Here is a 14338-nt window from a genome sequence, read left to right as displayed (position 1 = left end):
ACTTGCTTTAACTGCTTCTAGTGCTTTTAGAACTGCCAGTTCTTCTGTATGTGGCACTGGGCATATTGCAGGTACAATGTTTGTATATGTTTGTAAAGTCCACTTCTTCCTTGAAACTTTTTTCCTAATGGGGGGCACCATGCAGAAATCGCAATTGGTAGTGTGATCGCTTGGCTCTTCTAGATCATTGGGACTGCAAAAGGCATAGACTGCTTCTTCCAATGCAACCACTGGGTAAGATGTGATGCACATCTTTTGCAGCATATGTGTGAAGCAAACTCTTGTCCTCATCTCCCATTCTGCGGCCAAAATACTAGTTGTAGGCTTTCCTTATCATGGTAGTCAAGGTTCGTCTTTGTGATGCAAAAGTGAATTCTCTGTATATGTATCAAAACTTATCCACTTTGTTAATGCAAGAACGAGGCATATCAGAAAAAAACCATAGAAACTTGTCAATATGCTAGGAAACTAAGCTAAGAAATTCTAAAACTGTATAACTTACACAGAGAACATTATAAAAATTAGATGTTGCAACTGGAATTAGGATTACATAATTAGTGCTGAGTTGACGTTTTTTTGATTGGTCACCCGAAGATGATAGAATACTGAGGGCTCAATAGAATAAATAGATGAGGTCATAAACTAGTTACTAACAATGCAATAATGATAATGAAATCATAAAGATGTAATTTTTCTATAAGCCTTCATGAGAGATGTCATAAGTAATTACAACCTCCTATGGATCATGAAGATTAGAGCAAATCAGCAAAATTAGGCATCATAATAGCTTTCAGAACCAGTTTAGCTATAGAACAGTGTAATCTTCAGGTTTCTTGATGCCTTGCACACAGTCAAGGCACCCAGTGCCAGAACTGGCAAAACAACCCCAAAACATTTTTGAACTCCCACTATATTTGATTGTACGTAATGTTCTCTTTTCTTTGTAGGCCTCATTGCACTTTTGGTAAACAGTAGAATGTTATGCCGTACCAAACAGCTCTATATTGGTCTCATCTGCCCACAAAACCCTTTCCCAGAAGAATTTTGCAAACTGCAGTCTAGCTTTTTATGTCTCTGTGTCAGCAGTAGGGTCCTCTTGGGTCTCCTGCCATAGGGTTTCATGTCGACTGATAGTTCGTGCTGACACTGATGCTCCCTTAGCCTGCAGGACAGCTTGAATTTCTTTGGAACTTGATTGGGGCTGCTTATCCACCATCCGGACTATCCTGCGTTGCAACGCTCAGTAATTTTTCTCTGCCTTCCATGTCCAGGAAGATAAGTTGCAGTGCCATGGGTTGTAAACGTCTTGATTATGTTGCGCACTGTGGATCAAGATCTTTAGAGATGGACTTGTAACCTTGAGATTGTTGATATTTTTCAACAATTTTGGTTCTCAAGTTCTCACCTCCTCTTTCTGTTTTTCATGCTTACTGTGGCAGACACAGAATGCAAAGTTTGAGTCAACTTCCCCGGTTTTATCTGGTTTCAGGTGTGATTTTTATATGGCACACACCTGTTGCTTACCACAGATGATTTTGAATGAGCATCACATGCTTGAAACAACAGTTTTGTCTGGCCCAGCTTTGGGGTTTTGTGTGAAATTATGTCTAATTTGCCTTTTTTCTATTGTTTTTTTTTGTGTTTCAAAACACAAAAGAAATAAACATGTATAAAAAAAAGTGTAATTGGAATAATTTTCTGGGAGTAATACTTAATTTTCTTGAACAATTTTAAGGGTGCCAACACTTCCAGCCATTAATGTATGTCCTCACAGCCATCCCACCGTGCATATGTCCCTTTCAGCCAGGGCGCTGGATGGTGCACAGCATTTCACCATCCGACATTCCCTGTGCGTGACATCTCCAACAGGGCTCATACTTGAAGTAGTCTGTGTTCTGCTGAAGTTGCCGGCGTCATGTCTCACAGCAATTGTATGACAGACGCGAATACTATTGAGTGTAGGGAAGGAGCAACAGCCAGAGTGCAGGCAGAGAGTGGCGTGAACGGTGCTGGGACTGACACTGCTCCCCTGTGTGCCGGCGCCCCAGTCGTCACTGTGGTGAATACTTGCAGCCAGAGGAAAATGCTGGGCTGCCGCAGTCATTCAGCAATGTCATTTTTTCCCCCATAGTGCGCCCCCCTCGGGGAGGAAGTATGTAGTTTTCTAGGCTGGTGCCTCCCCTGGTTATCTCTCGTCTCGGCCTTGTATAGTAGTTATATATTTTTTGATAAATGGGATTCTGCATTCATGTCTGCAGTATGAAATCAAATGTATGTTTTTCTTTGTTTGTTTTTTTTTAGGACTAACATCTAGTACCCGCATTCAACATTTAACTATTATTGTGAAAATGTTAAGACATGAGGACAGCGAAGAAAGGTAATGTGTTATGTTTTATTACACATCTTGGAGCTTGTAGGTGTGTTGGAAAAATCCTTAATGCCTGACCTTAAGGGAGACGTTTGAGAAAGAACATACATAAGTCAGGGTTTTTTTTTTCATGTCATTAGCTTGAGAAAATGACTTCTTCGTGTAATAATAATCCCTAATTTCCAAATACACCTCGCATATAACGCACAGTGTATGTTCACTGATTTATTTTATTTAGCTTTCCTAATTTTGTGGTGATAGGAATTTTGAGATGAAAAATTGAGGCAATGTAAATGAATTAATTAGTCCCGTTCTAGGTATATTGCGCTAATATTATCCAGGGAAAGAGCTATTGTATTGACAAAGGGAATATACATAATAGATGTAGGGTAGCTAGTTGAGGGCGTTGCAGCATGGAGGTCTGTCGGTCACCAAGCCAATTCATGTGCTGTACTTGAAATAAGTGTAAGTGATATAGGTAGTCTTGGAGAAATCAGTTTTTAAGACAAATTAGAGGGTACCTGTCAGCTTGGAAATGCACCGCAATGTGCCAGCACTGTTATAGAGCAGGTGGAGCTGAACAGATTGACATGTAGAATTGTAGGATAAGACACATTAACTGACTACTCTTTCTGTGCTCTCAGGTTCAGTAGGTGCTTTAATCAGTGAGCTATCAATGCATATATATTAAAAGGCGTTGTCCACTACTAGGACGTAAAAAAATGAAAAAGTCCCTGGTCAGAAAACCGGTAAACACACCATGGAGCTGTCGGATGCCTAGTAGGAAAGCAAAATGAAAAAGAGAATACCGTATATTAACAGCACTATAGTGATATTGAATTTAGAACCCAATTTTAGGTTGTATGTTTTATGTTCATCTACCCTTGTGTTACTATGTTATTCTCTTTAATAACGATTCATGCCTGACCACTTGATTGTAGCTGGAAAGAGATTTTATGTCTGGCATGTGCCCTGTAAAGAACATCATAGCAAGAATAGATGTTTCTCTTAATATGTTTTTATATTAGCTTTTCCATTCTGTAGTGACTCATTTGATTTTTTTCCAGATCTCACGAGAATGTCTTTCAATCCTGGTTTTTGCTAATCCGTTTAGGAGGATGGGTGGACATAGCAGCAGAGCAGCTGTTGACGTCAAACCCTGAAATTTCAGACGACCTGCTGTGGCTTCTGGCATTTTACTACAATCCATGCAATGAGAGCCAAAGCAGAGGTAGAACAATGGTAGGTTGTGCTCCAAAGCAAGTCTGTGTTTGGCACAAAATAAGTGAGGATCCTCAATGTGTAATTTGCATTTCACTGTTGCAATAGTATGTAATATCTTCTCAAGTCATTTGTTTAAATTCTAGCAATTATCCAGAGGTTGTAGTTTTATTTCATACAGAATAAAGTAGAGGATTCCTGGAGTCATAAATTCCTCCTAAAGCATATACAGTATATAAGCAATAGGGCACTTTTATTCTTTTAAGGCTGTCAAAATTTCCAATTTTTGGTATATGTACAAAGTTTAGGAGTATGTTCACACTTTTGATTTCACTGAAACAAAAAAAAGAGCATATACCTTACAGCAAGTAAATAACATAGGGTTCTTTATGCTATTTTGATTTAAAAAAAAAGCATAAACGCCATCCCACCTTGACAAGGTGCACCCAATCGTGAAGGTCCTATCCTGTCTCTAGTATTAACCCCTTGGTTACAGAGCCAATTTTGTCCTTAATGACCAAGCCAATTTTTTACAATTCCGACCACTGTCACTTTGTGAAGTTATAACTCTGGAATGCTTCAACGGATCCGACTGATTCTAAGAATTTCCCACATGTCAACTTTACATCAGCACAATTTTGGAAATGTGATTTTTTTTGTTAGGAAGTTATAAGGGTTAAAAGTTGACCAGCGATTTCTCATTTTTCCAACAAAATTTACAAAACCATTTTTTTAGGCACCACCTCACATTTGAAGTGAGTTTGGGAGGTCAATATGACAGAAAATACCCCAAAGGGGCACCATTCTAAAAACTGCACCCCTCAAGATGCTCAAAACCACATTCAAGAAGTTTATTATCCCTTCAGGTGCTTCACGAGAACTAAAGCACATTGGAAGGAAAAAATGAACATTTTACCTTTTTCACAAAAAATTTAGTTTGGAACCAAACTTTTTTATTTTCACTCATGGACTACAAAAGTTTGTTGTGCAGTTTCTCCTGAGTATGCCGGTACCCCACATGTGGGGAAAAGCACTGTTTGGGCGCATGGCAGGGCTCAGAAGTGAGGGAGCACCGTTTGATTTTATGAACACAAAATTGTCTGGAATCAAAGGCGGAAACAGTGGAAACACCCCAATTCTAACTCCAACACTAACACAGCCCTACCCCTGACCCTAATCCCAACCCCAACTCCAACACACCCTAACCCCAACCGTGACCCAAACACAACCGTATCCCCAACACAACCCTAACTCCAACCTTAACCCGTAACCCCAACACCACAACCGTAACCCCAACACAACCCTAACCCTAGCCCAACTCTAACCCTAGCCCAACCCTAAACCTAGCTGTAACCCTATCCCTAGCTCTAACCCTAGCCCCAACCCTAACCTCAGCTCAACCCTATCCCTAGCTCTTACCCCAACCCTGGCCCTAACCATAACCCAAATGGAAAGAAATACCGTATTTTCCAGCGTATAAGACAACTTTTTAACCGCTGAAAATCTTCTCAAAAGTCGGGGGTCGTCTTATACGCCAGGTACGGCATGTGCGGAGCTCTGAGGTCGCCGCATATGGTGCAGGGAGAGCGGTCCCGGATGGTTCCCAGGGTCTGGAGGAGAGGAGACTCTCCTTCAGGCCCTGGGATCCATATTTGTGTAAAAAAAAAAAGAATAAAAGTAAAAAAGATGGATATACTTAACTTCCGACGGCCCCCGGAGTTCTCCCGGCTCTCAGCGGTGCATGCGGCGGCTTCCGTTCCCAAGGATGCATTGCACGCCGCGAAGGACCTTTGTGACGTCATGTGACCATGGGAACCATCCGGGACCGCTCCCTGCACACACCGTATAAGAAGACACCCGGTGTATAAGATGACCCCCGAAAAGTTGGGGGTCGTCTTATGCACCGAAAAAATTAAAAAAGTACCGTATTTATTATTTTTACCTGAGTGATAAAGGGGGGTTTGATTTACTATGTTTTTATTTTGATCACTGTGATGGGGGCTATCACAGTGATCAAAATGAACCAATAGGAAAAATCTGTGCATGCGCCCGCCATTTTCTTCCGGGAAGATGACATGGAGGGCTGTGGGACGGAGCCTGAGGTATCGGGAGGTGCTCGGGGGACCCCATTTCTCTCTCCTCTGATATGCTAGATCATATCAGAGGAGAGAGAAATAAATGGGAAATCGGACTTCTTTTTTTGTGGTCGCCATTAGAGATGGTAAAAATTGACCGAATCATATAACCCCCCATTTTCTGATTTTTGGGGGGGGCGGGCTATACCCTTATTTCTCAGTGCCGTTAAAAAGCGGCGCTGAGGAATAGTTACTCTTAACTGCCGACGTTAAAAGGCGTATCGGCGGTCGTTAAGGGGTTAAAACTGTACCTTGTGTCAAACAACTTCAGTGTGAAAAAGGACAGAGCAGGACTGGGTCCTGACTGAGGCACCCATCCATGGGAAGCTATACAGATTGAATACTTTTTATTTGCTTGCTCAAAGGGTATATGCTCGTTTTGTTTTTTTCTTGGTTTGTCTGTGTAATGGTTACAGTGTGAATTTGCCCTTACACTTTGCACGAATACCAGTGTATAATCCATCTCATCCAGTTGGTTTTGCTGTAATCTTTTGTACAAGCAGGGGCATGTCCCCTCCTTTCTGAGCTAAGTATTTCACCTGTATATATTATTATTATTTATTTATATAGCACCATTGATTCCATGGTGCTTTACATGAGAAGGGGTTACATATAAATTACAGATTAGAGATGAGCGGTGTTCGAGTCGAACTGTTCACCAATTGCAAATTCGAGCTGTTTTGGGCGGTGTTCGAGCCGTTCGTCGAACTCGAACAATTTGCTTAAAATTCAGCTGTTCGAGTTTCTGTTCGATAACTGTTCATTCACCAAAAGCCTAACTTGATTTGCGCATTAAAACTGTTTATCATTGTTAATAGACTGTTTCAGTGTATAGTGGGCGAGGGGGGAGCGGGGGATAGATCTGTGCTGAAATAATGCCGATCTCCTTTTTTTTTTTCCCGCATTTACAGTGGGGCGCTGCAGTCTCTCAGCCTATCAGTAGTGCACACACACACAGCAATGTGCATGTGATGCACACAAGCGAGGGCATGTGTCATTGGCTGTGTATGTCACATGTCCTTGCCCTATAAGAACCAGCCATTTGCCCCGTCGCCACCATTTCTTCACTGCTGCAGCTTAGTGTTAGACGGCACCACTGCTGCTGTGGGCGCTATAGAGTATAAGAGTGTGAATTGCGAGCGAATTGTCAGAGAGATAGGTTTAGGGAGTCGGGACTAGTTGTAATATAAGCCCTTTTCAGGGTAGGTTAAAGCAGTTCCTAGCACTTTTTGCCAGGCCGGTCTGTGCCAGTGCTGTGCAAGTGTTTGTCACAGCATTTGGTGTAATCTAGCTCAGCCAATCCTTTTGGGCTAGTAGCATTGTCTGATAGTCATCTGAGTAGCCCGCCTGTGAAGCTAGCTACACCACCTGTGTATCTAAACTTTTACTGCATCTAACCCAGTAAATAGTTTTGGGCCTAGGAGCAGTGTCTGCACGCCTGTGTATCTAAATTTTTTCTGCATCTAACCCAGTAAATAGTTTTGGGCCTAGGAGCAGTGTCTGCACGTCAGCGGAGTAGCCCGCCTGTGAAGCTAACTACACTGCCTGTGCATCTAAATTTTTACTACATCTAACCCAGTAAATAGTTTTGGGCCTAGGAGCAGTGTCTGCACGCCTGTGTTTCTAAATTTTTACTGCATCTAACCCAGTAAATAGTTTTGGGCCTAGGAGCAGTATCTGCACGCCTGTGTATCTAAATTTTTACTGCATCTAACCCAGTAAATAGTTTTGGGCCTAAGAGCAGTGTCTGCATGCCTGTGTATCTTACATTTTTACTGCATCTAACCCAGTAAATAGTTTTGGGCCTAGGAGCAGTGTCTGCACGACTGTGTATCTAAATTTTTACTGCATCTAACCCAGTAAATAGTTTTGGGCCTAGGAGCAGTGTCTGCACGCCTGTGTATTTAAATTTTTACTGCATCTAACCCAGTAAATAGTTTTGGGCCTAGGAGCAGTGTCTGCACACCTGTGTATCTAAATGTTTACTGCATCTAACCCAGTAAATAGTTTTGGGACTAGGAGCAGTGTCTGCACGCCTGTGTATCTAAATTTTTGCTGCATCTAACCCAGTAAATAGTTTCGGGCCTAGGAGCAGTGTCTGCACACCTATGTATCTAAATTTTTACTGCATCTAACCCAGTAAATAGTTTTGGGCCTAGGAGCAGTGTCTGCACGTCAGCAGAGTAGCCCGCCTGTGAAGCTAACTACACCGCCTGTGTATCTAAATTTTTACTGCATCTAACCCAGTAAATCCTTTTAGGCCTAGTACCACAGTTTGGCCACTCAGTTTTGCTTGGTTTTCATCCATCGGTTGTTGTGCCAACAATTACAGATACAGAGTTTCCAATTAGTTAAGCACCAAAATGAGTGGCAAAAGGCCTGCTGCTGGTGGAAAGGGGAATAGGCGTGTTGGAAAGGGGAAAAAAGGTTGTGTCCGTGGGGTAGGTGGTAAAGCAACAGTAACATCTGCAGAAGAAAGACCATCTTCCAGCCAAAGTAAGATGTCTACTTCTTTTCGTAGACAATCTGATATGATCCCTTTCTTACAACCATCGCTACAAGCATCGCCAAAAATTCCAGATGAGGCACAAAAACAGCAGGTGCTTGAACGGATATCAAGTGCTCGTTCAAGTGGGCTCTCCTCCATGTCAACTTCAACATCACAACTACTCCAGTCCTCAGAGTTGTCACCCCAATCACACTTGCTTCCTCACAGCTCCCAAGTCTCCAGCCTCCCGTCTAAGCATGGGGTAACACGGATGGTTGAGTCTGCTCCAGAGCTTCTGTGAATCCAGACGAGGAAATGATCTGCACTGATGCCCAGAATCTTTGTGAGTCGGATCCAGGCCCAGATGAAGAAGGTTCTGAGCATAATGTAGACCCTCGTTCCCAAATTGTAACTCCTGTTGGTGGAGACAATGAGGAAGATGATGATGAGACTGAGATACCTGATTGGAACGAAAACTTGACTTTTCAGTCAGGGCAGGAAGAGGTTGGCTCTGAGGACGACGGGTGTGAGAACACACAGGATGATGATGACGAGGTTGGAGACCCCACTTACTGTCAACCCACAGTCCGCCAGTCCATGAGGTCAGCAGAGGAGGTGGAGGAGGATGCTAGTGGCGAGTCTGACGACGAGGTTAAGTTGCGCCTTCCTGGACAGAGACTGAGTACTGGAATCACGTCAACAACTGCATCCTCAGCCCCAACTGTGCCTCTGAGCAGAAGTCGTGGTGGCTCTTCAGGTCACACGGGCTCTAAGCCTTGCATAGCCTGAGCATTTTTTGACATCGCAAAGGATGACCCAACTCATGTTGTCTGTAAGATTTGTCAGCAAAATCTCAGTAGAGGCCAAAAATGACTAGCTTGAGTACTTCATGCATGAACCGTCACATGGATATGAGGCATAAGTTGCAGTGGGAAGCTCACTGTGCTACAATGCGGCCTAGTGGGCCGGGTCAACCACAGTATGCCCCATCAAGTGCATCTGCATCCTCTTCATCCTCTGTGACTGTGGGGACAGCAGTCACACATGGTTTTGGACGCAGACCTTCCACCTCTTTACCCGCAACAGCCAGTGTGATTGGCAGGTCGTCAGGACATTTGCAAGTGGAAACACCTGCTGGTGTTGAGCGCTCTCCGACATCGACACCACATTTTGATCAAGGCAACATAACATCTCCGCCTGCACCTTCCTCACAGACCAGCAGTTTGCCTGGGACACCCGACTCAACTCCGTCAAAGCACGGCAGCCAGCCCTAAGTCCCTCAGATGTGGACAAGTAAAAGACCATTTCCTCCTAGCCATGACAAAGCTAAGAGGTTGAATTTCACCATCTGCAAGCTGTTGGCTACAGAAATGCTGCCTTTCCGCCTGGTGAACACAGGATTTTCGAGACCTTATGTCCGTCGCAGTGCCCCAGTACCAGATGCCCAGTCGCCACTACTTCTCAAAGAAAGCTGTCCCTGCGCTACACCGGCACACAACATCACCGCTTCCTTGAGAAACTCTGTGTGTGACAGGGTGCATTTCACCACAGACACTTGGACGAGTGGACATGGACAGGGGCGTTACATGTCGGTGACTGGGCACTGGGTAACTATGGCGATATCAGGAGAAGGGGCTGCTATCCAAGTCTTGCCATCGATCCTCTGTATCTAGAAGTTCCTCCACTGCTTCTGCCTCCTCAACCTCCTCTCGGTCCTCCACCTGCACCCAAAGCCTGTCTGGTAATGCCACCCGCGTTCTAACTGCGCAGAAGGAATCCTGCACACCTCCTTACTATGCTGTCAACAGGGCTCAACGGCATCAGGCAGTGTTTACATTGAAATGTCTGGGAAATGTGAGTTACACAGCTGAGGAGTTGTGGTCAGCTCTGGAGACAGAGTTCCATCAATGGTTGTCTCCACTCAACATGCAGCCAGGGAAGGCCGTGTGCAACAATGCTGCAAATCTGGGTGCGGCCCTTCACGTTTTGAACCTGGTTGTCCAGCAATTTTTATCCAACTATCCCGGACTAGATGGGCTTGTGCAGAGGGCACGGTCGCTGTGTGCTCACTTCTGCCGTTCGCATCCCTCAGCTCAATGACTTACTTCTCTACAGAAGTCGTTGGGCCTGCCAGTTCACCGGCTGAAATGCGATGTGCCCACATGGTGGAATTCAACTCTGCACATGTTGCAGCGACTGTGGCAGCACCGACGAGCCCTGGTGCAATACGTTATGACTTATAGCCTGGGCCAACGAGATCCAGAGGTGGGGCAAATCACGCTGCAGGAGTGGTCTCAGATCAGGGACCTATGCACCCTTCTGCACAGTTTTGAAATAGCAACGAAGATGTTTAGTGCTGACGATGCCATTATCAGCATGACTATTCTTGTGATTTATATGCTGGAGCACACCTTAAACAGTATTCTGAGTCAGGTGGTGGAGCAAGAGGAGGAGAAGGAACAGGAGGAGTCATATGCGGAAGGGATAATATCTCCAAGGTCCAGACAGTTGGCAGCACCAAGGCGGCTGGCATTGGAGGCTGGGGGGAGAGGGATTACCGAGGGCGCATGGTGGCATCCAAACTGTTGAGGAAGGTGCAGGAGGCGAGGAAGAAGTGGAGGACAAACTGGCGCTGGGCATGGAAGACTCATCAGATGAGGGAGACCTTGATCAAATTTCTGTTGTGCGAGGTTGGGGGGAGAGGGCAGAGGAAGGAAGCATGATTCTCACCTCGCCACCACCAAGACAACAAGGACTTGGTCCTCCTGGATGCGCAAGACACATGAGTGCCTTTTTGCTGCACTACCTGCAACATGACCCTCGGATTGTCAGAATCCGAAGTAATGCCGACTACTGGGTTGCCACACTCTTACATCCTCGGTACAAAAGTAAATTTGGTGAAATAATTCCTGCCATAGAAAGCGATTCACGCATGCAGGAGTATCAGCAGAGACTGTTACAGAAACATCTGCTTTTCCACAAAACACCAGTGCTGTACGTAGTGAATCTGAGTTCTAACTTGCCAACCGTGGGACTATCGAGTCATCGCTCAAACCGTAACAGTAACCAGTAACATCGTATCTGGTGGTAACAGCAATTTTTTCCAATCGTTTCAAGATTTTTTTAGACCATCCTTTGCAAGGCCACAGGAGACAAGAAGTCTGACGCACAGCCAACGCCTAGAGAGGATGGTACAAGAGTATCTCCAAGTTAACATCGATGCCATGACTGTGGAACTGGACCCTTGCTCATTTTGGGCTTCCAATTTTGAAAAATGGCCTGATCTCACCACTCACGCCTTGGAGATCTTGTCGTGCCCCCAGCCAGCGTTCTCTCTGAACGTGTGTTCAGCGCTGCTGATGGTGTGCTGACAGATAAGCGCACGCGGCTGTCCAGTGACAATGTAGACAGACTAACGTTCATCAAGATGAACAAATCCTTGATCCGCAAGGACTTTTCTACCCCTGTGTCATCCTGGGGAGACTAAAAGCTTGATGACTTTTGAAAATCACCTCACCAACCGTTTTAAAAAAACTCTGGCGAAATTGATGCCACTTAAGTGGTGTCTGTGGCCAAATTTTTTGAAAAAATGGAGACTCTTTATTGAGTCCCCTTGCTGTGTTTTACATGATGTTGCCATCATCAATTCTAGGTGGGTGGGGTCGTCTGCAGAGATTACTCATACTATGGCCTAGGATTCAGAGGTCTGCTCCAAAGCTTCAGTGTCTGCTAGTCAGCAGAGTAGCCCACCCACCCAGCATCTAGCCCAGGAAATCCTTTTGGGCCTAGTAGCAATTTCTGCTACTCAGCAGAGTACCCCACCCATGCAGCAAGCTACACCACCTTCTTCCTTTCTCAATCTAACCCCTCGGCTCTGGGGTGTCCACTCTTCCTCCAGCTCTCTCCTTCTCACAGGTGGACTACCGCGTGTATTCACACTGTGGCAAATCTTTTGGGCCCAGGCATAAGAAGTCGTCGAGGTAATGGATAATATGTGCCGCCTTACAGACGTCCATGACGACACATTCGAGGAAGCAACTAAACGCCTCAAATAGTGAGCAGGATATGGAGCACCCCATGGGCAAACAGCGATCTATGTACTATGCTCCTTCACAGAAGCAGCCCAATGGGAGGACACTATTCGGAGTCACAGGTAGTAACCGGAAGGCCCCCTCAATGTCTGTTTTGGCCATTTGGGTGCCCCTTCCCAACTTCTTGACCCGCCTGATTGCCTCGTCAAAGGAGGTACAGTACATAGTACTGTACTTGGTTCCGCGTCGATGTTGTCGTTTACTGACCTGCCCCTTAGATATGACAAATGGTGGATTAGTCTGAATGTATTGGGTTCCTTTTTTGGCACAACTCCCAACGGGGGTACCACTACGTCTTCTAAGGAAAGTGTTCGGAATGGACCCGCCACCATTCTACCTAAAGATATTTATTTTTTTATTTTTTTTGTCACGACGTCTGGGTGTTGGTAGGGTCATTTTAGATTTTTACTCCAGCCTTTCTTGATTTTAGAAGGGCATGACATGCCTATATCTTTGTCTCCTCCTCCTTTTACTCCTCCGCCTCTTTTCTTTTCGCATGACTATATGTAGTTGTGACTTTTCCATGTGTTTGTTGTGTCTTCTGAGCAGTTTGTCAGCTTTTGGACACCTTTTAAGGTGTTTTCTATGTGTTTTCCATGTGTTTGTTTGTGTTTGCCTGCCATTGGTTTCAATGGGGTTCGATGGTGTTCGTCGAACACGTCGCAGTTCGAACCAAACCAAACTCGAACACTATGGAGGTGGCTCAACACTATTACGGATATCACTTACAGTAAGCAAACTAACAATTACAGACTGATACAGAGGGGCGAGGACCCTGCCCTTGCGGGCTTACATTCTGCAGGATGGTGGGGAAGGAGACAGTAGGTCGAGGGTTGCAGGAGCTCCGGTGTTGGTGAGGCGCTAGCTCCGGTAGTGGTGATGAGGCAGCGCGGTCAGTTCAGGCTGTAAGCTTTCCTAAAGAGGTGGGTTTTCAGGTTTCGTCTGAAGGATCCGAATGTGGTTGATAGTCGGACGTGTTGGGGCAAAGAATTCCAGAGGATGGGGGATATTCGGGAGAAGTCTTGGAGGCGGTTGGGTGAGGAGCGAATAAGTGTGGAGGAGAGAAGGAGGTTTCGGGAGGACCGGAGATTACGTGAGGGAAGATATCAGGAGATTAGTTCAAAGATACTGTATATGGAGGAGACATTTTATGGATGGCTTTGTAGGTCAGTATTAGTAATTTGAACTGGATACGCTGAGGGAATGGGAGCCAGTGAAGAGATTTGCCGAGGGGGGAAGCAGAGTAGTAGCGAGGAGAGAGATGAATTAGTCGGGCAGCAGAGTTAAGAATGGACTGGAGAGGTGCAAGAGTGTTAGCAGGGAGGCCACAGAAAAGGATGTTGCAGTAGTCAAGGCGGGAGATGATGAGGGCATGCACAAGCATTTTAGTAGTAGATGGTTGAGGAAAGGACGGATTCTGGAGATATTTTTGAGCTGGAGGTGGAAAGATCTTGGATGTGCGGTTTGAAGGTCAGGGCAGAGACAAGGGTTACTCCAAGGCAGCGGACTTCCGGTACGGGGGAAAGCGTGATGTCGTTAATTGCGATAGATAGGTCAGGTAAGGAAGATCTATGAGATGGAGGAAAGATAATGAGTTTAGATTTGTCCACATTTAGTTTGATGAAGCGAGAGGAGAAGAAAAAGGATATGGCTGATAGGCACTCCGGGATTCTGGACAGCAAAGAGGTGACATCTGTACCAGAGAGGTAGATCTGAGTGTCATCAGCATAAAGGTGGTACTGGAATCCATGGGACTTTCTGAGTTGTCCCAGGCCAAATGTATAGATTGAGAAGAATAAGGGTCCTAGGACAGAGCCTTGTGGGACTCCAACAGAGAGAAGGTGGGATGAGGAGGTAGTGTGGGAGTGGGAGACACTGAATGTGTGGATGGAAAGGTATGAGGAGATCCAGGATAGGGCGAGGTCTTTGATTCCTAAGGAGGAGAGGATCTGTGGTAGAAGGCAGTGGTCAACTGTTTCGAAAGCAGAGGACAGGTCTAGAAGGAGGACTATAGAGTATTGTCCTTTAGCTTTGG

General features: G+C 45.2%; 1 protein-coding gene across 1 annotated transcript in view; it reads left to right on the top strand.

Moving 5' to 3' along the window:
* The window catches only part of FANCC (FA complementation group C), a 333078-nt gene that overhangs the window by 301526 nt on the left and 17214 nt on the right, over positions 1-14338 (top strand). The window contains exons 12-13 of the mRNA XM_077299602.1: positions 2302-2377; positions 3436-3610. Of these exons, the coding sequence (XP_077155717.1) occupies positions 2302-2377; positions 3436-3610 (251 nt within the window). The remainder of the gene's footprint in view (positions 1-2301; positions 2378-3435; positions 3611-14338) is intronic.

Source organism: Ranitomeya variabilis, chromosome 1 (genome assembly GCF_051348905.1).
Source record: "Ranitomeya variabilis isolate aRanVar5 chromosome 1, aRanVar5.hap1, whole genome shotgun sequence".
Classification (NCBI taxonomy): domain Eukaryota; kingdom Metazoa; phylum Chordata; class Amphibia; order Anura; family Dendrobatidae; genus Ranitomeya; species Ranitomeya variabilis.
This window is presented reverse-complemented; position numbering and strand designations above follow the sequence as displayed.